At 43.5% G+C, this 27,003-nt stretch overlaps 1 protein-coding gene across 5 annotated transcripts in view; it reads right to left on the bottom strand.

The window, feature by feature from the left end:
• Positions 1-5,910: 5,910 nt before the first annotated feature.
• Positions 5,911-27,003, bottom strand: part of C11H2orf92 (chromosome 11 C2orf92 homolog) — a 58,167-nt gene continuing 37,074 nt past the window's right edge. For 3 of the 5 annotated variants that reach the window (XM_070798238.1, XM_070798235.1, XM_070798236.1), the window contains 6 exons: positions 23,947-24,039; positions 22,870-22,941; positions 16,698-16,775; positions 10,194-10,307; positions 7,777-7,927; positions 5,911-6,330 (listed from right to left, as the gene is read on the bottom strand). In XM_070798238.1, coding sequence (XP_070654339.1) covers positions 6,198-6,330; positions 7,777-7,927; positions 10,194-10,307; positions 16,698-16,775; positions 22,870-22,941; positions 23,947-24,039 — 641 coding nt within the window. In that variant the 3' untranslated portion in view covers positions 5,911-6,197. The remainder of the gene's footprint in view (positions 6,331-7,776; positions 7,928-10,193; positions 10,308-16,697; positions 16,776-22,869; positions 22,942-23,946; positions 24,040-27,003) is intronic. The other 2 variants (XM_070798237.1, XM_070798239.1) reach the window with 1 other exon arrangement.

Below are 27,003 nucleotides of genomic sequence, written 5' to 3'. Positions count from 1 at the left end.
CAGAAATCAGGGACTCTTTGGAACAGGGGTGATGGAGCAGATCTGAAGAAAACCCAGCAAACCTACCATGAGCCGGTTTCACTCAGGGACTGTCTTTGGAAGGGTCCCCTCTTTCAGTCACTGGTCAAACTCCAAGTTCTCAAAGCTTGGGTGGATCAGATTCAAAGGGAGGGTTACATGGGTGGTGCTTCCTTGTAACCTTCTTTTTAAAGAGGACAGACGATCCCAGTTACCAAAGGGAAGTCCTGTGGAACTGGACTGAGATGTAGGTTAGAGAGTCTAAAGAGTTCTCCCATAGCTGAAGTCAGTGGAGTTTATCCAGAGATATTAACCTGGACCTAAAGGGTCACAATGACTCCTTGAACTGGTCCATCCTCCAGGCCAAGGCCTGGGCAGCCCCAGTAGGCTTCAGAGAGAAGAAAGTGGGCTGATATTTCAGTGGAGAGACACAGGTGCCAAGAATGTCCCACTCATACCCAACCTGGCCTTGACCCTCCCCCATTCCCCATGGCTCATAGCTTCGGGGGCTTCCCCAGTTTTGGAGGGCAAATGAGGAAAACCACAGAGCTGGGAAAACCATCTACCAGGCCTGCTTTTTCAGAACCACCTCTGTTCCCCTGGGGCTGCTTCACCCACTCTGCCTCCCCAAAAAAAGGAGATCAGAATCCTTCCTATCCATTCCTCCTCAGCAGGCCCAAGGGTCCTTCTGGAGACTCAGGAGATGACAGGGGCTGGGCTACTCAATGGTTACAGCACAAACTCTGGATCCAGATTAGAGGCCAGGATACCCCCTTAGCTATATGACCTCTGCTGCTGCTAAGTCACTTCAGTCGTGTCCGACTCTGTGTGACCCCACAGACGGCAGCCCACCAGGCTCCCCCGTCCCTGGGATTCTCCAGGCAAGAACACTGGAGTGGGTTGCCATTTCCTTTTCCAATGCATGAAAGTAAAAAGTGAAAGTGAAGTCGCTCAGTCGTGTCTGACTCCTAGCGACCCTATGGACTGCAGCCTTCCAGGCTCCTCCATCCATGGGATTTTCCAGGCAAGAGTACTGGAGTGGGGTGCCATTGCCTTCTCCATATGACCTCTAGCTAGTGAATTTATCTGTCTGGGTTTTCCTTTTCTCTAAATAAAATGAGGACTATCATGCTTAAAAGAAAAACAAGATTGACAAACCTCTGGCCAGCTTACCAAGAAGAAAAGAGAAAACTCAAATAAACAAAATAAGAAACAAAAAAGGAGACATAACAGCTCATATTTCAGAAATACAAAAAACCATAAGGGAATACTGTGAACAATTATATGCCAAAAATTCAACAACCTAGAAGAAATGGACAAGGATAAGTTTCTAGAAACAAATAGCCCACCAAAATTGAATCAAGAAGAAACTGGTAATTTGAATAGGCTGATCACTAGAAGTGAAGCAGAATCTGTAAGTAGGGAATTCCCTGGTGGTCCAGTGGCTAGGACTTGGCACTTTCACTGCTTTGGACTGGGTTCAATCTCTGACCAGGAAACTTATATCTTGCAAGCCATGCACTGTGGATAAAAAAAAAAAAAAAGAATCTGTAATTTTAAAACTTCCTACAGACAAAAGTCGAGGACCAGATGGTTTCACAGGCAAATTCTACCAAACATACAAAGATGAACTTATACTGATCCTGCTCAAACTCTTCCCAGAAAAATGAAGAGGGGGAAACATTCTCCAAAGACATCGTATGAAGCCACCATAACACGGATACCAAAATCAGATAAAGACACCACCAAAAAAAAATTATACACCACTAAATTTGATGACTATAGATGCAAAAATTTTCAACAAAATATTAGCAAATACTGAATCCAACAGCACATAAAAAAGATCATACACCATGACCAAGTGTGATCTATCCCAAGTTCACAAGGATGGTTCAACATATGTGAATAAATGCGATACACTACATAAACAAAAGACAAAAACCACAGGATCATTTCAATAGATGCAGAAAAAGCATTTGACCAAATTCAACATCCATTCATAAAAACTCTTACCAAAGTGAGTACAGAGGGAACATATACCAACAAAAGCTATTTATGACAAACTCATTACCAATAAAATACTGAATGGCTCACAGCTGAAAGCCCTCCCACTAAAATCTAGAATAAGACAAGGATGCCCTCACCTCTTCCATTCACACAGTATTGGAAGTCCTTCCTAGCCACAGCAATCAGACAAGAAAAAGAAATAAAAAGTATTCAAATTGGAAAGGAAAAGGTAAAATTGTCATTATATGCAGATGACATGATACTATATACAGAAAATCCTAAAGAAGCCACACAAAAACTAGTAAAACTGAACAATGAATTGAGCAAGGTAGCAAGATTTAAGATTAACATATGGAAATCAGTCCCATTTCTTTACACCAACAATGAAATATCAGAAAGGGAATATTTTTAAAAAATACATTTTAAAATCATACCCCAACAAATAAAATATTTAGGAATAAACCTGACCAAGGAGGTGAAAGACTTATACATTGAGAACTATAAAATATTAATAAAGGAAACTAAAGATGACTCAGCAAATTTGGAAAACTCAGCAGTGGCCATAGGACTGGAAAAGGTCAGTTTTCATTCCAATCTGAAAAAAAGGCAATCCCAAAGAGTGTTCAAACTACTGCACAATTGCACCCAACCCACACGCTAGTAAAGTAATGCTCAAAATTCTTCAAGCCAGGTTTCAAAAGTATGTGAACTGTGAACTTCCAGATGTTCAAGGTGGATTTAGAAAAGGCAGAAGAACCAGAGATCAAATTGTCAACATCCACTGGATCATCAAAAAAGCAAGAGAGTTCCAGAAAAACATCTACTTCTGCTTTATTGACTATGCCAAAGCCTTTGACTGTATGGATAACAAGAAACTGTGGAAAATTCTGAAAGAGATGGGAATACCAGACCACCTGACCCGCCTCCTGAGAAATCTATATGCAGGTCAAGAAGCAACAGTTAGAACGGGACATGAACAACAGATTGGTTCCAAATAGGGAAAGGAGTACGTCAGGGCTATATATTGTCACCCTGCTTATTTAACTTATATGCAGAGTACATCATGAGAAACACTGGGCTGGATGAAGCACAAGCTGAAAAAAATTGCTGAGAGAAATAACAATAACCTCAGATATGCAGATGACACCACACTTACGACAGAAAGTGAAGAATAACTAAAGAGCCTCTTGATGAAAGTGAAAGAGGAGAGTGAAAAAGTTAGCTTAAAACTCAACAATCAGAAAACTAAGATCATGGCATCTGGTCCCATCATCACTTCATGGCACATAGATGGGGAAACAGTGACAGACTTTATTATTTTGGGCTCCAGAATCACTGCAGATGCTGACTGCAGCCATGATATTAAAATACGCTTGCTCCTTGGAAGAAAAGTTGTGACCAATCTAGACAACATTTTGAAAAACAGAGACATTACTTTGCCAACAAAGGTCCATCTAGTCAAAGCTACGGTTTTTCCAGAATTCGTGTATAGATATGAAAGTTGGACTATAAAGAAAGGTGAGCACTGAAGAATTGATGCTTTTGAACTGTGGTGTTGGAGAAGCCTCTTGAGAGTCCCTTGGACTGCAAGGAGATCCAACCAGTCCATCCTAAAGGAAATCAGTCCTGAATATTCATTGGAAGAACTGATGCTGAAGCTGAAACTCCAATACTTTGGCCACTTGATGCAAAGAACTGACTCATTTGAAAAGACCCTGATGCTGGGAAAGATTGAGGGCAGGAGGAAAACGGGATGACAGAGGATGAGATGGTTGGATGGTATCACCGACTCAATGGACATGGGTTTGGGTAAACTCCAGGAGTTGGTGGTAGACAGGGAGGCCTGGCATGCTGCAGTCCATGGGGTTGCAAAGAGTCAGACATGACTGAGCGACTGAATTGCACTGAACTGAACAGAGAAATGGAAAGAAATCTCATGCTCTTGGATTGGAAGAATTAATAATGATTGCTAAAATGGTCATACTACCCAAAGTAGCCTACAGATTTAATGCAATACCTATCAAATTATACATGACATTTTTCAGAGAGCTAGAACAAGTTATCTTAAAATTCATATGGAGTCATATAAGAGCCAGAATTGCCAAAGCACTCCTGAAGAAAAACAACATAACAGGAGGCATAACTCTCTCAGACTTCAGACAACACTACAAAGTTACAATAATCAAAACAGCATGGTATTGGCACAACAGACATGAATCAATGCAACAGTCTAGAGAACCCAGAAATAAACCCATTCACCTATGGTCAATTAATCTTCAAAAAGGCGGTGAGAATATACAATGGGGGAAAAGTCTTTTCAGCAAGTAGTGTTGGGAAAGTCGGACAGCCACATGTAAATCAAAGAAGTTATAACACTCCCACACACCATACACAAAAAGACACTCAAAATGGCTTAAAGACTTAAATATAAGGTGTGTACTGAGTTGCTTCAGTTGTGTCCAACTCTTTGCAACCCACCAGGCTCCTCTGTCCATGGGATTCTCCAGGCAAAAATACTGGAGTGAGTTGCCATGCCCTCCTCCAGGGGATCCTGCTAAGGATTGAACCCATGTCCCTTACATCTCCTGCATTGGCAGGAGGATTCTTTACCACTAGCGTCACCTGGGAATCCCAAAATATAAGATATGACATTATAAAACTCCTAGAAGAGATCATAGGCAAAACATTCTCTGACATAAATTGTACCGATGTTTTCTTAGGTCTCTCAAGACAATAGATATAAAAACAAAAATAAACAAATGGAACCTAATTAAATTTAAAAGCTTCTGCACAGCAAAGGAAACCATAAATAAAATGAAAAGACAACCTACAGAATGGGAGAAAATATTTGCAAGCAATGTGACTGATAAAGCCTTAATTTCCAAAATATATAAGCAGCTCATATAACTCAGCAACAAAAAACCAAACAACTGAATTGAAAATTGGGCAGAAGATCTAAGTAGACATTTCTGCAAAAAAAGAAACACATGTGGCCAACAGGCAGTGGCAACCCATTCCAGTATTCTTGCCTGGAAAACTCCATGGACAGAGGAGCCTAGCAGGCTATAGTCCAGGGGGTCGAAAAGAGTGGGACATGACTGAGTGACTAACACTTTCACTTTCAACAGGCACACGAAAAGATGCTCAACATGGCTAATTCGAGAACTGCAAATCAAAACTATAACGAGGTACCACTTCATACCGGTCAGAACGGCCGTCATTAAAATGTCTACAAATAACATGCTCCTCATAGATGTCTTGGGCCAGGTCCCCTCATCCCTTGATTGGGAACTTTGCTTAGGCCACAGCCCTTTCTTGAACCTCTGACCTCAGATCTCGTTCCTGTCCTTGTCCTTCCCAGAATGACTAAGACCCAACCCCAAGAGTGTGCTTTTGGCTGGGCTCCTCCATCGCCCCTTTCACATTCCCAGACGTAAGGTGTGCATCCCCTTCAAGTGACATGGGAAGGCATGGACAGCACCTGAGGGACCCCTGTGGTCACACATGAAGCTGCAGGGCAACCTCCTCCAGCCTCAGGAACCCCCTTCCAGGAGACAGGAAGGTAGCATCCTTCTCTCCGGCCCCTGCCTTCCAATGTAGGGGCAAGAATAGCCTGAGCTATAATGGCCACTCTCTTGCTCTTGAAAGACCAACATAAGTTTCCTCTTCCCTCCTTTCTTCTCTGGACCCCAAGCCTCAGACCCTTGGCCCCTTTAGCAGTGGAGACACAGAGGCATAAATTGACTACCAGAGAGCTTCAGCTGGCTGTTTGCTTGTCTTCAGAAACCTGTGATAGCCATGCCTGATTCAAATACTTCTGACTGCCTCGTGTATTTTAATACCACCTGGATATTAGTTGTTCAATTCATATCTGTTCAATGAATGGCTGAAAAAAACGAACCAATGTTTTAATAAATAAATCAATCCATTATTTTGTCAGGTTAGTCTCTGGGGAAACATGCTAAGCCTCCTGTATTAGCCATTAATGCTGTTACCATATGAGCAATCTGTGGTCAAAACTGTTTTCTTGGTCCATTCAAAATTGAGAGGAAAAGGTACATTTTTTAGGGTGCACCTCACAGCCAGAAATCCAAATGCCTTTCCACGCGTCTGGATGGAGAAGCACCTCACGTCACAGCTTTAGGTGCTGGTGGCTGGGCTCACCACCTGGCTTAGATACCGGCATTTAACTTCAACCGTTTCTGTTTTCCTGCATGCTTTTTGGTCTTCTTGTCTTGAGACTTCTGCCACCAAGTCTTTCCATTCATTATAAAAATATTGTATGTGATGTCTGCCGGAGAACGTCTAAAAGAAAACACACAGAAGCTGTACTCCACAACTAAATATGTAGCAATTCCTAAGGTCTATTCCCTGGGAGGCAACAGAGGCTGACATTTCTGAGCGGGGAGGAGTCTGAGTACTACCCGTCAGGAAGGTGTGTCACATGTGAAATTCATTTTGCCTCTGGGAATTATGGAGCCTCTGGAAATGTCCCCCCCCCCGACCCTCAACTTTCTCATAACCAACCCAGGCTCTTCACAGCTTTGCTTCTTGTCTTTGGAATGGAGCCGCAGCCTTCACTACTTCTTTTGATACTTCTGAAAGACCCAGGAGGGAAATGGCGAATCTGATGGACAGGCCCCGGTCAGAACCATGAAACGGGTCAAGTTATTCCCAGGAGCTCTTTAAATCTTCTCTCTTAACATCTGCCATATTCAGGGCTCCTCTTTCACTTCAAGGGACCCACTGCTGGGTGTGAGGTGGTGGTGGTTGGCCTGAAAGGGTTATTGGTCCTGGGAGCCTTGGCATTTTAAAGGACACTTTTAGGGAAAGCGATGCCATTGTTGTAGGGAAATGTAAATACTGCAGTGATGGGGGCAGGTGGGGTCACCACACACCATGGCCCCCTTTTCCCTGTGGACAGGCTCAGTATCCAACACAGTGGTGGGCAGGACCTGAGCGGCCCTAGGGAGCTGATCTTCCCCGTGTGTGTCCCAAGGGATGCAGACTGAGGCAGATAATTTCGAGGTACCGTTACTGCAAATGCATAAGGTTGTAAACCCTTTGTCACGCCTGCTTCTGGTCAGAGCCACTGTGCTTGAGCTCTCCCATCAGGGGGATAACCAGGGATTTAACAGGTAGCACAGGAGGAAACTGACTAGTCAAGACAGCCACAGTTGGAACACAGTCCTGGAGGGTTCCCTGATGTGCCAGACATTAATCCTTCCTTTGCTGGCTCATGGGGAACTGGGAAGTCTGGGGAGGTCCCTGGGAAGGGGCTATTTACCAACCAGCAGCGGCATATTTCAATATTCTAACAACCAGCGCTGCTGCAGGAGCGTGAGCTAGCTGAACGTCAGCCGTCTTCTCATCTTCTCCGGAGCCTCCCTCCCCACAATCCCGGAGCTGGGCCTTTCCATTCCTTTCTACCCCCACGTTCCTGTTTTCTGACCTTTCTGCCAGAGGCTGTCCCGTCTCCTCTTTCAGTGGCCCTCAGTATAAGAATCGGTGTGGCCTGATCTGTGGTGGCCTTCAGAGGCCAGGACGGCCCAGACCAGGAAACCCCAAACCCAGCTGTGCATCGGAACCAAAGGCAGGGTGTCCAGGACGCACGCCAACCAGTGCGGACACACAGCCAGGCTCGGAGGCCCCGCCCTCCTCCGGATCCGGGGTCAGAGGACACTCCGGGCCGACGCCGGCACAAACACCTGTGGGCTCCTGGGAGGAAGGCGGGCCCTGAGAGCCACTCACAGTGACTGTTTCTTCCTGATGTACATGACCAGTGCCAGCAGCAGCAGCCCCGTGGCCGTGACGATTCCCACCACTGAGACGGCAGCAATGATGATGTTCTTCTGGAGGAACTGCAGAAGCTGTGAGCACGGCATGCCCCTGCTCGGAATATCTATGTGAGAAGACACAGAGCCGAGTCAGCAGACAGCGGCCGTCCCATACACACCCAGAGCACAGCCTGTTGGTTCTGCTTGGGGCCCAGATGAAAACCTCAGCTGCTGGCTCCAGGAGTCCTCTTGGGGAAGAAATGGGCTATGTTTAGGGAAAGACATTCATGACCTCTTTGGGGGTGAAGGTGAGATGCTGAGTTATCGAGGAGCCAAGCGGCCGGTTTGGAGGAGGTGAGGAAGAGAAAAAGGTGAGAGTGAAGACGGAGGGAGGAGGTAGGACCACCATAGGAGGTCAAAGTCCTGCTGCGATGGCTTTTAAGAAAGACAGCCCAAACCATAGAAAAGGAGTGAAATAATGCTGGTCCCAGCAGCATGACTGGACCTAGAGGTGATCACAGTGAGTGAAATAAGTCAGACGGAGAAAGACAAATACCACATGCTACCACTCACATGTGGGATCTACAAACAATGATACAAGTGGACTGATTTACAAAACAGAAACAGACTGAAGTAGAAAACAAACTTTTATGGTTACCAAGGCGGGGCAGGGATAAATCAGGAGTTTGGGATTAGCAGGTATACACTATTATATATGAACTACATAAACAACAAGGCCCTACTGTGTAGCACAGGGAACTATATTCAATGTCCTATAGCAAACCGTAGTGAAAAAGAATCTGAAAAAGAATATGTGTGCATGTGTGTGCGTGCGTGTGTGTGCGTGTGTGTATATATATATATATATATATATGTTTATATCCTGAATCACTTTGCTGTACACCAGAAACTGGTACAACATTGTAAATCAACTATACCTCAATCAACAAAAAAAGAAAAACAGAGTCAAGTCTTTAGTCCGAGGCTTTCACAGGGCAAAGATACAGTCTCTTCTCTGCTGCCTGCCACTCCCAGCTTCAGGAAATTCTGCCATGCACACTATCTGCCTTGTGTGTGTGTGGGTTTGTGGGAATTTCATGACATAAGGCAAGCATGATGCCAAGCTCTTTCGACTCTTGAGGACTTGCAGAAAGCTTGAGGGTAGATTTGGAATGTCCCTGCATGTGGGCTGGGGTCTACAAGGCAATCTTAGCTAGAGCTCAAAGGAAGGTGTCCCAGCTGACACTGGGGACTCAGAGCTTCGGTTACCCCATTTGTAATGTGACCCAAAACAGACACAGGAACCAGGGAAATGGGGCACAGAGGTAGAGTGATAGGAGTCAGATGTGGAGAGCTGCTGAGGGGAGCTTAGTGATGCAGGCAGGAGGATGCTGGCCAAGGGCCTTCTTGGGATACAGGGAGTCAACTGGGGCACCGCCAACTCCCCACCTTCATCAGCTGTATGTCAAAAGGCAGCAGCAGCAAGCAGCTCTAAGGGCTCTGCTGGAATGATTCAGCATTTAATCCCTGAGAGTTAGGAAGTGACAACCAGCTATGATTTTGATAGTGGGTGGCTATGTGAAGGGAGTATCCTGGGCTTGGTACCAGCACACTGCCATGATGGGTAAGTTTCTATCCATTCTGAATGGACCCAGCTCAGGCTATCCAAGGTGAAGATCAAGGACTAGGTTAACCTTTGGCATGTAATCCCTCCTGCTTGTTAGAAAGCATCAGTGCTCAGTAATGTCAAGGACTGTGAACATGATGCCTATGTTATGAGTGACCCTAGCTGTGTAGAAACAACATCAGAGTAGCATCTTTTTGAAAGTGAAAGTGAAAATGTTGCTCACTCAGTCATGACCGACTCATGCGACCCCACGGACTATAGAACACCAGCTCCTCTGTCCATGGGATTCTCAAGGCAAGAATACTGGAATGAGTTGCCATTCCCTTCTCCAAGGGACCTTCCCAAACCAGGGATGGAACCCAGGTCTCCTGCATTGCAGAATTCTTTGCCATCTGAGCCACCATGGAAGACCATCTTTTTGAAAGGGTAGGGGCAAATTCGTGGAGTTAGGGACTTCCGTACCAGTCTAGTGATTAAAACTCTGTGCTTCCACTGCAGGGGGCACTGATTCAATCCCTGGTCAAGGAACTAAGGTCTCGAATGACTCGTGGCATGGCCAAAAGACAGATTTTTTTTTTAATTTCCTGGAGTTAATTCAATTCATAATTTTAACTGCTGTCTGTATGCTTTTGTGAGTAAATTAAAGGTGTGCTGACATTTAGTCTGTTCCATTAAAATACCATGAAAGGCAAACAGATGCCTTCTGAAGACATCCATACTGAGGCATCTTTTTTAGCTCATGCTGTGCAGATTATTATTAATACCTGGACTGACTGCTTCTTGAAGTGTCCCCTTATTGATGGTCGTTGACTGCGTATCACTCACATCCCTGTTGAATAGAGAGGATTCTTGATCCCTCTGCTCCTCTGCAATGTGATCTGCAAAACACAAACACAAAACATGTTCATCTGAAAACAACCAGCAGCCTCTGACTAGTTCTGTTTTCATGATGAAAGTAAATGCCTCCAGAGTCAAAGTGAGGAGTCAGGAGAAAGGTCAAAATGTACATCAGTGTTTTGGGATTTTTAAATTTATTCATTTTTGGTTGCACTTGGTTTTAGTTGCTGCGTGTGGGCTTTCTCTAACTGAGGCACACAGGCTCCAGAGCGTGCGTTGTTTATTTTTTTAATCTAACACATTCCTGGATAGACCCAGGCCGTGGTTCTCACTCTGGGGTGTGCATCAGAATCACCAGGAGGCCTGTTAGAACAGAGACTGCTGGGCACCACCCTAGAGTTTCTGATTCAGTAAGTTTGGGGTGTGGCACCCCAAGTGATGCTGGTGCTACTGGTCAGGGACCACACCTACAGGACCTAGCAGGAGCCTTTCGACTAGCTGCCGAGCCTCTCTGACCCCAGGGTCGACTGGTATAAAACAAGAGATAATAAGACCTATCTCCCTGATAGTATGATGTTCGTGAAAACAATTCATAACCACAAAGTACTATTTAAAAAATGTTTCTTGAGGTATGTGGCCAAGATGGTAGAATAGGAAGACCCTGAGCTCATCTCTTCTCACGAGCATGACAAAATTACAACTATTTACAGAACGACCATCTATGAGAATGACCTGAAGACCAGTAGAAAAGATTTCCCACAACTGGAGATGTAAAGAAGGAACCATGGTGAAACAGGGTATAATCAGGACCTACTCCGCAGGCAAGGTGATCTGCAAACAGGAGGATAATCACAACCGTGGATATTCTCCCCAAGGAGCAGGGGTTCAAACCCCACTTTGGCCTCCCTAGCCCAGGGCTCCTGCACCAGGAAGATGAGCTTCCTGGCTTTGAAGACCAGCAGGGTTTGCAAACAGAAGAGATAAACAGTTGTAGAAAACCACGGACTTCCCTGGCGGCCCAGTGGCTAAGACTCCACGCTCCCAGTGCAGGGAAGGCAAGGTGGATCCCTGGTCGGGGGCTGGATTCCACATGCCACAATTAAGAGCTCGCCTGCCACAACTAAGACCTGGTGCGGCCAAATGAATAAATATTAAAAAACAAACAAAACAAATAAACAAAAACCAACAGAGACTCTGCTCTTATAGAATACACCCAAAATCTCAGTCCCAGCACAGAGGCAATAATTTGAAAGGACTCTGGTCAGAGCCCCTTGCTGATCTCAGAGAGGCTCCCAGAGAGGGAGGACGCAATAGGGACCCCCCTGAGAACACGGACGCTGGCATAGCCATTTTGGGGGACTTGCTCTTCCACAAGGACTCTGGGACTGGCAAGCACCATCGTGGAGTCTTTGAGTCCTCCCTCTAGTCTATCAGTGCTGGGGGCTTGCCTGCCCACCATTGGACTGGCACCAGTCCCAAAACTCCTGGGCTCTGCAGCCAGCCACCCCAGGACCCAGTGCTGCAACACCAGAGGGCCCGGCAGGGCCTGGCAGCCAACTAAGTCAAGGGCCAACCTCATCTACCAGCACCCACAGTAGCCAGCCCTGTCACAACAAAAGAGCCCATCAAGCCCACAGAGCAGGCACTGCTAGAGCACATAGCTTGGGAGACCATAGGGAAGTGGGCTGTGGGCCCCCTAGGAAATCTCATACATAAGGCCACTTCTCTAAGAAAAGGAAACATGACTGATTTACTTAACACTTAGAAATAAACACAATTATGTAAAATGTGGAGACATATGAAGATATTTCAAACAAAGGAATAAAACAAAACCCCCAAAGAACTAAGCAAAGTATAGAGAAGCAACCTAGCAGATAAAAAAGGTCATGGTAGGATCATAAAGATGCTCAGTGAACTTAGGAGAATGATGAACAGTGAGAAGTTTAACAAAGAGTCAGCAAATATAAAGAAGAAACAAACAGACTTGAAGAATAATAACTGAAATAAAAAATACACTAGAGGGAACCAACAGTACATTAGGTGATACAGAGGAACGGGTCCACAAACTGGAAGATGGAGGGGTGGAAATCACCCAAGCTGAGCATAGAAAGGAAAAAGAATTTTAACAAATGAGGATAGCAAATTAAAAAATATAATATGTTCATATGTTATATTAAATAATGTTCATATGTTATGTTAAACTGAATATAATATGTTAATATATTAATGTTAATGGAGAAAAGACAATCTCTTTAACAAGTGGTGCTGGGAAAACTGGTCAACTGCCTATAAAAGAATGAAACTAGAACACTTTCTAACACCATACACAAAAATAAACTCAAAATGGATTAAAGATATAAATGTAAGACCAGAAACTATAAAACTCCTAGAGGAATATATAGGCAGAACACTCTCTGACATAAATCACAGCAAGATCCTCTATGACCCACCTCCCAGAGTAATGGAAATAAAAGCAAAAATAAACACATGGGACCTAATTAAACTTAAAAAGCTTTTGCACAATGAAGGAAACTCTAGTCAAGGTGAAAAGACAGCCTTCAGAATGGGAGAAAATAACAGCAAATGAAGCAACTGACAAAGAATTAATCTCAAAAATATACAAGCAGCTCATACAACTCAATACCAGAAAAATAAACGACCCAATCAAAAAATGGGCCTAAGAACTAAACAGACATATCTCCAAAGAAGACATACAAATGGCTAACAAACACATGAAAAGATGCTCAACATCGCTCATTATCAGAGAAATGCAAATCAAAACCACAATGAGGTACCATCTCACGCCAGTCAGAATGGCTGCGATCCAAAAGTCTACAAGGAATAAATGCTGGAGAGGGTGCAGAGAAAAGGGAACCCTCTTACACTGTTGGTGGGAATGAAAACTAGTACAGCCACCATGGAGAACAGTGTGGAGATTCCTTAAACACTGGAAATAAAACTGCCATACGAACCAGCAATCCCACTGCTGGGCATACGCACCCAGGAAACCAGAATTGAAAGAGACACATGTACCCCAATATTCACTGCAGCACTGTTATAATAGCCAGGACATGGAAGCAACCTAGATGTCCATCAGCAGATGAATGGATAAGAAAGCTGTGGTACATATACACAATGGAATATTACTCAGCTATTAAAAAGAACACATTTGAGTCAGTTCTAACGAGCTGGATGAAACTGGAGCCTATTACCCAGAGTGAAGTAAGTCAGAAAGAAAAACACCAATTCAGTATATTAATGCATATATATGGAATTTAGAAAGATGGTAACAATGACCCTATATGTGAGACAGCAAAAAAGACACAGATGTAAAGAACAGGCTTTTGGACTCTGTGGGAGAAGGCAAGGGTGGGGTGATTTGAGAGAATAGCATTGAAACACATATATTACCATATGTGAGACAGATCATCAGTCCAAGTTCGATACATGAAGCAGGGCACTCAAAGCCAGTGCACTGGGACAACCCAGAGGGGTGGGATGGGGATGGAGGTGGGAGTGGGGTTCAGGACGGGGGGACACATGTACACCCGTGGCTGATTCATGTCAATGTATGGCAAAAACCACCACAATATTGTAAAGTAATTAGCCTCCAATTAAAATTAATTAATTAATTTTTAAAAATAAAGTAAAATAAAATAAAAATATTTCCAAAAATGAGGATATGTTAATATATTAATATGTATGTTAAATAAAAAATATTTTAAAAATGAGGATATGTTAATATATTAATACATATGTTAAAAAACATTTCAAAAAATGAGGATAGTAAATTTTAAAATATAACATGTTAATATATTGTGTCAAATTAAATATAATATGCTAATATATTAATGTGTATATCCTTCTCCAAGGGATCTTCCCAACCCAGGGATCGACTCAGGTCTCCCACATTGCAGGCAGATTCTTTACCAGCTGAGCCACAAGGGAAGCCCTTAATATATACTAATGTGTTTGTGTACACTAAGTCATGTCCGACTCTTTGCAAATCTATGGACTGTAGCCAACCAGACTCCATGTCCATGGGATTTCCCAGGCAAGAATACTGGAGTGGTTTGCTATTTCCTTCTCCAGGGGATCTTCCCAACCCAGGGATCAAATCCAGGTCTCCTGCATTGCAAGCACTGAGCCACCAGGGAAGCCTGGAATATATTAATATGTATATTAAATTAAAAAATGTTTCCAAAAAATGAGGATAGTTTAAGAAACCTCTGGGACAACATCAAGAAAACTAACATTCACACTGCAGAGAACAAGAAGGAGAAGAGTGAAGAACGGGGCAGGGAACTCACTTGGAGAAATAATAGCTGAAACTTCCCCAATCGGGGAAAGGAAACAGGCATCCAGGTCCAAAAAGCACAGTCTCAAACAGGATGACTCCAAAGAGGTCTGCGCCAAGATCTAAAGTGGCAAAAATTAAAGATAAAGAATATACTCCAATAAAAAGAATTTTAAAAGAAAAAAATAAAGAGGAAACCCACAAAGCAGCAAGGGGAAAAGCAATTTGTCATGTATAAGGAAACTCCCATTAGGCTATCGGCTGACATTTCAGCAGAAACTTTGCAGACCAGAAGGGAGTGGCACGACGTTCAAAGTGGTGAAAGGAAAAAACCTGCAACCATGAATAGTCTACCCCGCAAATATCACTCAGATTTGAGAGAGAGATAAAGAGTTTTACAGACATGCGAAGGCTGCGCTGAAGCAGTTTTACAGGAAAACTTAGAGGGACATCTCTAAGCGGGGAAAGAAAAAAAAGACCACGACTGGAAATATGAAAATTACAAAAGGAAAAATCTCATTGGTAAAAGCAAACATATAGTAAGGTAGTGGAATAACCACTTATAAAGCTAGTAGGAAGGTTAAAAGACAGAAGTAGTAAAATCATCTACGGCCACAAAAAGTAAGGATACACAGAACAAAAAGGTGTAAAATCTGACGTCAAAAACGTTAAATATGGCGAGGATGCAGGAGTGGAAATGCAGGACTATCAGAATGCATTCGAACTTAAGAGATCATACTCAATGGTGAAAAGCTGAAAGAATTTCCTCTAAGATCAGAAAAAGACAAGTATGCCTACTCTGTCCACTTTTATTCAGCACGGTATTAGTCCTAGCCAGAGAAACCAGGCAAGAAAAAAAAAAAGAGGAATTCAAATAAACAGTTAGAATCTACAGATTCAATGTAATTCCTATCAAAATACCAATGGCGTTTTTCAAGGAATTAGGACAAATAATTCTAAAATTTGTATGAAGAAAAGAATGAAATATTGCCATCTGTGGCAAATGGATGGACCTAGAGATTATAATACTAAGTGAAGTAAGTCAGACAGACAAAGACAAATATACGATCTCACTTGTATGTGGAATGTAAAAAATAATACAAATACACACACACACACACACATACACACACACACACAGGAGTGAAACAGATGAGGGAGATTAAGAGGAACAAACTTCCAGTTATAAAATAAACATGTCACGAGGATGTAATGCACTGCACAGGGAATATAGTCAGTAATATTGTAGTAACTTTGTGTGGTGCCAGATAGCAACTAAACTTGAAAAGTGTGAGTTGCTCAGTCATGTCTGGCTCTTTGCGATGTCATGGACTATAACCTGCTAGGCTCCTCTGTCCATGGAATTCCCCAGGCAAGAATACCTGAGTCGGTAGCCATTCCCTTCTCTGGGGTATCTTCTCAACCTAGGGATCAACCTGGGTCTCCTGCGTTGCAGGCAGATTCTTTACCGCTTGAGTCACCTGGGAAGCCCAATAACTAAATTTATGGTGATCATTTTGTAATGTATAAAAATATTGGAATACTATATTTTATACCTGAAGCTAATATGATATTTTAAGTCAATTATACTTCAATTTTAAAAAGAATGTTTCTTGAATTGCAAGGGCAATGCAGAAGATTAAATACACCCAAATATTCATTTATTGGTAGAGGGACCACAGAATGGTTTAATGGAAACAGACAGGGTTGAAAATCTGCAGCTAACTCTGCAGATGAATCTGTCCAGGAAGTATGTGATAACAGCCTCACGTGGTTAAATTATTTCTGGAGAAAGAAAGAAACTTGTTCTTTATTCAATTTGGCTTAGAAAAAGAGAGAAAATGTGCAGATTGATATGACTGGTAATTACTTGACTTTGGAAATGCCAGCTTGTCCAATCAGAGTTGAGAAATTAACCACTACAGACAGAAAACTCTGGATAACATAGATTTAATCTACTAAGGGGTTGTGTTTGCCTTGCTCTTCCATAGCGTTGTTAAAAAAAAAAAAAAGATGGACTTGCCACTTAAACACAAATTTTGACATTCCTTGTCTCTGTAACACAAAAACAAAAAGCAGAATCAGGAGCCACAATCTACACTTATCACCAATATGGTCATAAATTCTCATTTACCTGACGATCTTCGGAGAGTTTGGGAGATGTTTTCCACGTGTGGTGGATTGTGATTCTGATCATCTGCTGGATTGTTTTCTGTGAGACAAAAAATAAGCACGATTACCAAGGTTCGTCAAATAGTCAATTTTCAAGCTCTATTTCAACTTTAGAAAGCCATTAACTGTGAGAAAAGCAGCAATCCATTACAAGAGCAAGTACAAGGAACAACCCCCTCTCCCCCTGCCCCACGGGCCGCATTTCCATGGTGGAGACTTGATCCAAGCTGTCCATCAGTAACATCCTAGACCTGGTAAAAATCATCTTGAACGAGCCCAGAACCAAGAAATTTTGGCTTTGTTCTTACGGAAAAGCTGAAGTTTTACATCTTTAGAATTTGGGTTTCGTTTGTTTTACTCTCAGGAGGCTCTCGCATAGAAATGAGCCTTTGCTTGTGTTAACAGTGTATTGCTACACTGTTATTGAAGACTAAACTCACTTCAGTGCAGCTACTACTAATCATTAAGGGCGTGAACTCTCCACAGACCTGGGCACACTCTTTCCAAGACACTTCACTTCTCAAAAGGATAATTTCTTCACCCCTCTTCCTAGCCAGCTGTCTTACTTTTTACCATTAATTCTGGTTTTTTGAAAGGTCTGCTAAGGAAGAGATGCGGACAGTGTGGTCTGGGATTTCCTGGTCCCCACAGAGTAGCCCAGAGTGGCTCCTGGCCTCTCAAGAGGGGTCCAGTCAGCCTCCTTTTCTTGTGGGGTGTCACCTTCTCCACTGTCCGCAGGGGCTCCTCAGACCCCTTCTTTCTTCACACCCCCCTACTCGAAACACCTTAGGAAGCAGACCTGCTTCTCGTTTGATCTTCCAAAGTCCCATGCAAGTACAACCGAAAACACTTGTTTTGGTGGCAGGGAGTGTGTGGTGCTAGGTCTCTGCTGTGGCACAAGGGCCTCTCTCTAATTGTGGCAAGCAGACTTAGATGCCCCATGGGCATGAGGGATCCCTGCCCCAACCAGGGATAGAACCTGAGTCCCCTACATTGGAAGGCGGATTCTTCACCGTTGGACCACCACACTTCAGTTCAGTTCAGTTCAGTTGCTCAGTCGTGTCTGACTCTTTGCGACCCCATGAATCGGAGCACGCCAGGCCTCCCTATCCCTCACCAACTCCCGGAGTTCACTCAGACTCACGTCCATCGAGTCAGTGATGCCATCCAGCCATCTCATCCTCTGTCGTCCCCTTCTCCTCCTGCCCCCAATCCCTCCCAGCATCAGAGTCGTTTCCAGTGAGTCAAGTCTTCACATGAGGTGGCCAAAGTACTGGAGTTTCAGCTTTAGCATCATTCCTTCCAAAGAAATCCCAGGGCTGATCTCCTTCAGAATGGACTGATTGGATCTCCTTGCAGTCCAAGGGACTCTCAAGAGTCTTTTCCAACACCACAGTTCAAAAGCATCAATTCTTTCGAACTCAGCCTTCTTCACAGTCCAACTCTCACATCCATACATGACCACAGGAAAAACCATAGCCTTGACTAGACAGACCTTTGTTGCCAAAGTAATGTCTCTGCTTTTGAATATGCTATCTAGGTTGGTCATAACTTTCCTTCCAAGGAGTAAGCGTCTTTTAATTTCATGGCTGCAGTCACCATCTGCGGTGATTTTGGAGCCCAAAAAAAGAAAGTCTGACACTGTTTCCACTGTTTCCCCATCTATTTCCCATGAAGAGATGGGACCAGAAGCCATGATCTTCGTTTTCTGAATGTTGAGCTTTAAGCCAACTTTTTCACTCTCCTCTTTCACTTTCATCAAGAGGCTTTTTAGTTCCTTTTCACTTTCTGCCATAAGGGTGGTGTCATCTGCATATCTGAGGTTATTGATATTTCTCCTGGCAATCTTGATTCCAGCTTGTGTTTCTTCCAGTCCAGCGTTTCTCATGATGTACTCTGCATAGAAGTTAAATAAGCAGGGTGACAATATACAGCCTTGACGTACTCCGTTTCCTATTTGGAACCAGTCTGTTGTTCCATGTCCAGTTCTAACTGTTGCTTCCTGACCTGCATACAGATTTCTCAAAAGGCAGGTCAGATGGTCTGGTATTCCCATCTCTTTCAGAATTTCCCACAGTTTATTGTGATCCACACAGTCAAAGGCTTTGGCATAGTCAATAAAGCAGAAATAGATGTTTTTCTGGAACTCTCTTGCTTTTTTGATGATCCAGCGGATGTTGGCAATTTGATCTCTGGTTCCTCTGCCTTTTCTAAAACCAGCTTGAACATCAGGAAGTTCACAGTTCACATATTGCTGAAGCCTGGCTTGGAGAATTTTGAGCATTACTTTACTAGCATGTGAGATGAGTGCAGTTGTGTGGTAGTTTGAACATTCTTTGGCATTGCCTTTCTTTGGGATCGGAATGAAAACTGACCTTTTCCAGTCCTGTGGCCACTGCTAAGTTTTCCAAATTTGCTGGCATATTGAGTGCAGCACTTTCACACCACAGAAGTCCGTAAAACATTTTTTAAATACCTTCAATTATAGCAGGTTTCTGTCCAGGAATTATTAATGACACTGATTCTCTTACTAGCTGTGAGCTTTTGGAAGACAAGAATGCCCCCTCTAGTTCCCCAATTCCTGGCACAATGCTGACCACTGAGAAGGAGAGTAATGCTGCTGCTGCTGCTAAGTCGCTTCAGTCGTGTCCGACTCTGTGCGACCCCAGAGACGGCAGCCCACCAGGCTCCCCTGTCCCTGGGATTCTCCAGGCAAGAACACTGGAGTGGGTTGCCATTTCCTTCTCCACTGCATGAAAGTGAAAAGTGAAAGGGACGTCGCTCAGTCGTGTCCGACTCTTAGCGACGCCATGGACTGCAGCCCACCAGGCCCCTCTGTCCATGGGATTCTCCAGGCAAGAGTACTGGAGTGGCGTGCCATTGCCTTCTCCCAAGGAGAGCAATAGGTAGGTCTTAACTGAGATTGCGACTGCAAGCAACCTCGTGAAAGACACTGAACCAGAGCCACCAGTTATACCTGTCTTGCTGGCCAAGACTGTAGTTATTTGAAGGCTGAAAAGCACTGGAGGCTCTGCTTCCAAGATGGCTCACACAGCTGTTGGCAGAAGGTCTCACCTCTGCACCAGCTGTAGGCAAGAGGACTCAGCTCCCCATCACAGGGGACCCCTTAGAACTGCTGGAGTGTCCTTACAACATGACAGCCAACTTACCCCCAGTCAATCCCAGACACAGCCAGGCGGAAACCCCAATGTCTTCTATGGCCTAATCTCAAGAGTGGCACATCACTTCTGCCATATTCAGTCATCAGAGGCAAGTCACTACGTTTAGCCCACAAGCAAGGGAATGGAGATGAAGCTCCATCTTTTGAAGGGAGGGGTATCAAAAACTTTATGGACATATTTTAAAACTGCAGTTTTTGTGACTCTTTGTGACCCCATGAACTGTAGCCCGTCAGGCTCCTCTGTCCATGGGAGACAGTATTCTTCAGGCAAGAACACTGGAGTGGGGTGCCATCCCCTTCTCCAGGGGATCTTCCCCACCCAGGGATTGAAACTGCATCTCTTGTGTCTCCTACCACTGCTCTACCTAAAATCACAGTAAGAATGAAATTCCAAGGAAAACCGTTGAACAAAAAAGGAACATTCACTTGTGTCTATATAAATGGGGATTTTAATCAGCTGCCTCTGGTTTGGTGTAAGAATTGTGGATGGAGAGAAGTAACATCCTTACAGAGGCGTCTATACTCTGCAGGAAGCCAGGATCTAGGTATACAACCTGTACCATTAAGCAGAGACCCCTGAAAGATTCCCAAGATATTAGATTGAACCGAATGAAACTGGAGATCTTTGACAATTTTTCACCTGCAAAAACAGTAAGTTCAAATGAGTCAACCTAACATTAGAGTCCCAAGGGAGGTTTTCTAGTCTACATATTTCTTCTAATTTTGAGACTCCTAGAAACCCAACATTAAGGATTAGCAAGATAAATGTGATGATCAATTTGTAATGTGATCCTTTGTTTACAAAGAAAATACAGAATTGGCTTCACACCAAGTTTAGATCGATCACTGCACACCTTGGGGATCTGGGAAAAGAGAGGAAAATAAGTCCATTTTGTACTTAGAAAGTGGTCAAACATCCAGTCAAGCTCTTCTCAAGGAGAAAAAGCAATAAAGCTGATGATCGATCGACAGTTTTAGAGGTGATGTCATTTTTGGTAATACACAAAAGTTGAAATCTACCAACAGGACCAGTAGGGATATGCCGCAAATGTCTGAGGGGGCGGCACATTTTTCCCAGGGGACCAAGCTTAATTGGGCACCAGGGACTCCTCTGTCATAACAGGGAGGCAGCAAGTGCTCACTGTCAGGGTCTGTATCTGACTGTTCTTTCATATGGCAATCACTTGAAAGGAAAACGCTGCCCTCACTGTTCTCCACTGGTAATGTTTCCAGCAGGGGGAGCCCACTCAGCAGAAGACAGAAGGAGGTCCTGGCCTGGGGATACTGGGCAGCTAGTCTAGTGAGAAAATGTAAGGACTCGAGCAATGGCAAATTACTGCTCAGTGTCACGTCTGTGAAACTCTTTTACCTAAAAGTTCTTCCAGGTGTCCTTAAAAGGGACCCTGGGTAGTCATTTCACAGAAAAACAGGATGACGTGGACTGTGTCGATAAGGCCACTCTCGCCCAAGTGTGGTCCTCAGCACAGAGACATCCTCTCGCTCCTTCCAGTGGAGACCCAGGTACCAAAGAGATGCCCGACCATATCTAATTTATGACTATCAAGCAATTTACAGAAGGAAATGTGTAGGGCAAATTCAGGGATATTAGAACTATTTATTTTAAAGAGAATTCTGTGGTAAATCGATCTTCGAAAGCCATCTAAGCCAATGGTTCCAAATGCCAGGGCCTGGCGTCTGACCGACTGTAGCCAAGTCACTCAGAGAATATGAAAAGATGTGCAGAACCAGGACTCCACTTCTAGAGATTCCTGGTCACTTCTGGAAATAAGATCTCCCGGAGAAGGAAATGGCAACCCACTCCAGTATTCTTGCCTGGGGAAATCCCATGGACAGAGGAGCTTGGCGGGCTACAGGTCAGGGGATCACAAAGAGTCCAGACATAACTGAGCCACTAACACTTTCTACTTTCTGGAAATAAGGATTTTTTTTTTTTTTTTTTTGGCGGGGGGAGGCGGAGGCGGCATGTGGGATCTCAGTTCCCTGACCAGGGATCAAACCTTCATCCCCTGCATTGGAAGTGCGGAAGTCCTAACCACTGGACCACCGGGAAAGTCCCAGAAGAAGGATATTGAACAAGCTCTTTCCGTTCCACAGCCTCTTCCCTGTGGCTGATGCATAGCTGGGACTGGGAACCACTGACCTAGTTTCTATTTCTGCACCCAGGAAAGACTACAGAGTTGCCAGCTCAGACAGTGACATATTTGGCCTTTTTTGTTTTTGATTCTTTCTTGGCTGCACCATGCAGCTTTTGGGATCTTAGTTCCCTGTCCAGAAATTAAATCTGTGCCCCTGCAAGTGCTGAGCCTAACCACTGGACTGCCAGGGGAAGTCCTTATTTTTCCTTTTATATCTTTAAATCTGTCAAGGGAAGAAATGCTGCGTGGGATTCTAGTTCCTTATCCTGTCTTCATCCCGTTTTGCGTTCATCCTAATTGGATCTGAGATGAGTCTGCTCATCCTCTGAAGGATCGAGAGAGCCCTCCGGGTACCGCTTCCAGGAAGTGCTCAGCCCCTCACTAGCCCTGCCCCCGGGGTAGAGGAGGGACTTCACTACTAAGTTTGGGAGGATTCAGGGGCTTGTGACTGGCTCCTTTCTCCTTCCCTCTCTCTCTAGCTCTCTGCCTCTGTCTCTCTGCAGAGAGCAAACATTTTGATCTGCTCCTCTATGCTATGAGTTTTACAAAAGCCACATCTCTCGCGGAGGGGAACTGGAGAAGGCAAGGGTATCCCAAACCTTAGCAGTGGTCACAGCACTCTTCCTGGTTCCAGGGGAAGCACCCCATCAGCCAGCCAAGTATTCCTGGAGAAGATGGTCTGAGCTCCATCTGCTGGAGCTTCAGCTTAGTGTCACGCTCTGTTCTGAACTTGGGCAACGGGAAGAAGAGGTATCACTTATTGACCCCTAACTCCAATTTTATCCATCTGCATTTACCGTTATTGGACATTCTGCCTGTGCTGTCAAAGAAAAATTCTGGTTCATGAGAATTCCCATCAACAGTTGCTCCTGTGATGATGAAACACATGAAAAAAACAGAAAAAAAATTTATCAGTACATCCTTAAAAGCACCTCAGGCCCCTATTTTTAGTGTTTTTTTAAAAGGATTTTTCATATTATTTTCCATTATGGCTTATCACTGGATATTGAATATAGTTTCCTGTGCCATACCGTAGGACCTTGTTTTTATTTATCCTCTATATACTAGTTTGCATCTACTAATCCCAAGCAGCTCCCAATCCAGGGAGCTAATGCAGAAAGCAAATGCTAATGCTAATGTAGAAAGCAAATTGTACTTGGAATGTGTGTTTGGAAGTTTGTATGTTATTGTGGAGAGAAGCACCAGCTAGTTGCTGAGTGCAGAGGCCATGGCAATGGAACCTCAGATATCGAAGTTCACATCTTTATGCAAAAATTTCAACACAGCACTCACTCCTCTGCTGCCAGGCCCTGCTGACAGTTTCTGACACACAATTCCGTCCTTGTGACCTGTGATCTGCCTTAATCCTCAAAGTGTTCCTTCAAAATGAATAATGTTATGAAGCTGCTTTACACTTTTGTTATTTCTACAGATGTCCCTAGGGCAAGTGATTTTTGTCCTTGATCTTATCCATGGAATGAGGCTCTAACGACTGCACCAGCTCTCACCCAGGCCTGGGATTACCCTCAAGCCATGTCACGCACGTGGAAGTATAAAGCGTGTTCAGCAAAAAGTTAGAAACGGTAAACCCCATTTGCAATTCCAGTCTCTGCCCTCTGAACAGCCTCCAGAAAGTAAGAACTTGTCTGGCCCATGAACTTGAGGGATTTGCCCCAAATAGGGGGATAGTCACGCTTTCATCTCGGAGGTTTATAGAGAAAATTTCAGACAGTTCTTTCCTTCACATCTCAATTTGTCTTTGCCGCACAAGTAGCTATTCTAAAGAACGGTAAGATGATAGCACAGTGCCTCCAACACAGAATATAAGCCAACAGAAAAACACACACTTAAGAGTTTTAAGCATGTATACTTGCTTTCTTTTGTGTCTCTCTTTGTAATTGATCTGCCAGCTGCTGCTCTTGTTTCTTCTAATGGAACTTTGGAAAATACTTGCAGTAGAATTTCATCTCAAGAGAAGTAAATAAAGGCGTATTAATATCAGCAGTGGTGTTATAATTTTTTGTAAAAATTTTGTAAAAAAATTTTACAATTTTTCTCTCTTAATACAGTGAATAAATAATACAAACTCAACAAATATATGAAATTACACTCTCAAAGTCTTTCTGTTAGAAAGGGAACTCTAATGATATAAATCATTTCTGAAAAATTGTGATTCCACTAGATGTCCTGGGCAGTAAAAATTGTCCACTAAAGATATGTGGCTAGAAACTTTCTCCCAAATCTCATAATATGGAGTCATAATTTTCCTTCTTATTCTTGTTGTCATTTTGACCCACCTCTGACACTTTCCCCAGGACAGCACATAAAAATGGGTGAAGTCTGGAGGGTAAAAATAAAGCAGAATAGATCTTTAAGCCAGAAAAACCTCTCTGTGTATAAAAAGTTTTTTAAAAGAAATCTGTTTATAAACTGTTCCTAACTTTTCATGTTACAGTTTTTTTTAATATATGCACTTCTTCTTCCATTTTTAGGGCTTCCCTAGTGGCTCAGATGGTAAACAATCTGCCTGCAATGCAGGAGACCTGGGTTCAATCCCTGGGTTGGGATGATTCCTTGGAGAAGGGAATGGCAATCTACTCCAGTATTCTTGCCTGGAGAATCCCATGGACGGAAGAGCCTGGTGAGCTACAGTCCATGGGGGTCACAGAGTTTGACACGACTGAGTGACTAACACATTTCACTTCCTAAATTTTTTATTTATGTATTTTTGACCGTGCTGGGTCTTTGTTGCTGCTCATGAGCTTTCTCTAGTTGCAGCGAGCAGGGGCTGCTCTTTGGTGTGGTGCACAGGCTTATCACTGCAGTGACCTCTCTTATTGTGGTGCACAGGCTCTAGGGCATTCAGGCTTCAGTAGTTACAACACAGGTTTAGTAGTTGGGGTGAATGGGCTTAGTTGCTCCATGGCATATGGAATCTTCCCAGAGCAGGGATCAAACCCACGCCCCCTGCGTTGGCAGGTGGATTCTTATCCACTGCGTCACCAGGGAAGTCCCCTTATTTTTTAAACAATATTTATTTATTTGGCTGCACTGGGTCTTAGTTGCGGCAGGTGGATTCTCTAGTTGTGGAGCATGGGCTTAGTTGCTCCTCAGCGTGTGGGACGTTAGTTCCCCAACCAGCGACCAACCCATGTCCCATGCATAGCAAGGCAGATTCTTAACCACTAGACCACCAGGGAAGTCCCTCTCCTTCCCTTTTAAAAGTTTCCCGTCTTCTACTTTTCCCTGGGGACAGCAGCTTTGTCTGTCCTTCTAGGTTGACTTTGCAAAGCCACAGAAAATAGTTATCACAAATTCAGTTTATTTTGTGTATATTCTGAATCCTTTTTCAAGAGCTATTGGTACATTGGTGAGGGGTCTACTCACCTGATGGGCTAAATGCTTACAATAAGGATGCCAAGTTTAGCCATCACATTCACTCATTCAAGATGATGAGTTCTCACAGCCCCTTCCTTGATGAATACAATGACCTACCGGCTCCTGAACGATTGCTCAGAGAGACTGGCAAGTTTATTGGTGGCTCACCAATGCCAAAATCAACATTGGCCTGGCAGTGGGCATGTCAGTCGACCCAAGGGGGAGATGGGACCCCTCCAAACTCTGCACCAGACACCGTCTTCAGATGCACCCACTCCCTTTTCACACATGCGGGGCTGGATTCAGAGACACAGGGGAACTCCTAAGAAGAGAAATGTGCTCTCATTCCTAGATGGGAATTTCTGAAAGCCTGGATACAGTGACTCCAAGAGCTATCTGCATCTACTCAATCCTTCAATCATGGTCACTTACCAAGGATCAATTAGCCAGACTTATTGATCCTTATCTCACACACGAAATAAGGGCAAACCTGGAATTCCTGAAATGCTTTATCTGCATCAGTTGAGATGATCATGTGGTTTTTTATTTCATTCTTTTAATGTATAATAGTATGTTACATTGATTGATTGATTTTCCTATGTTGAACTGTTTTGGTGTTGGTTTAGTTACTAAGTCACGTGGGACACTTGTGACCCTGTGGACTGTAGCTGGCCAGGCTCCTCTGTCCCTAGGATTTCCCAGACAAGAATACTGGAGTAGGTTGCTATTTCCTTCTCCAGGGGACATTCCCAACCCAGGAATCGAACCCACGTCTCTTGCATTGGAGGAGGATTCTTTACCTCTGCACCAGGGAGCCACCAGGGAAGCCCGAACTGTTCTAACTTCCAGGAATAAATCCCACTTGGTCTAGTGTATAATCCTTTTAATAGGATTATATTCCGTTTCCTAGCATTTTGTTGAGGAATTTTGCATTTATTTTTTTGCAATTATATGGACAAGTGATATTGCTCTGTAGTTTTCTTACAGTGTCTCTATCTGGCTTTGGTATCAGGGTAATACTGGTCTTTTAAAATGAGTTAGGAAGTTTTCCCTCCTCTTCAATTTTTCATTGTTTCATTTTCATGTATTTGTGCATTTTCCAATTTTCTGTTATAAATTTCTAGTTTCATTCCAATGTGATCAGGAAAGATACTTTATATGATTTTAATCTTTTTCAATGTATTCAGGAGTTGTTTTGTGGCCGACATATGGTCTATCCTGGAGAATATTACATACGAAATTGATAAGAATGTATTTTCTGCTGTTGTTGGGTAGCATGTTCTGTATAAGTTTGTTAGGTCTAATTAGCTTATAGCAGGGAAGTATTCTATTTTTTATTGATTATCTAGTCTTATCTATTATTTAAACTTGGATATTAAAGTTTCCAAGTATTATTGTAGAACTATTTCTTCATTCAATTCTGTCCATTATTGGTTCATATATTTGGGGGCTCTGTTGCTGTGTACATATGTGTTTGTAACCGTTATGTCCTCTTTCTATACTGAAATTCTTATCAATATATGTGCTTCCTTGTCTCTTGTAAACATTTTTAC

This window comes from Bos indicus, chromosome 11 (assembly GCF_029378745.1).
Source record: "Bos indicus isolate NIAB-ARS_2022 breed Sahiwal x Tharparkar chromosome 11, NIAB-ARS_B.indTharparkar_mat_pri_1.0, whole genome shotgun sequence".
NCBI lineage: Eukaryota > Metazoa > Chordata > Mammalia > Artiodactyla > Bovidae > Bos > Bos indicus.
This window is presented reverse-complemented; position numbering and strand designations above follow the sequence as displayed.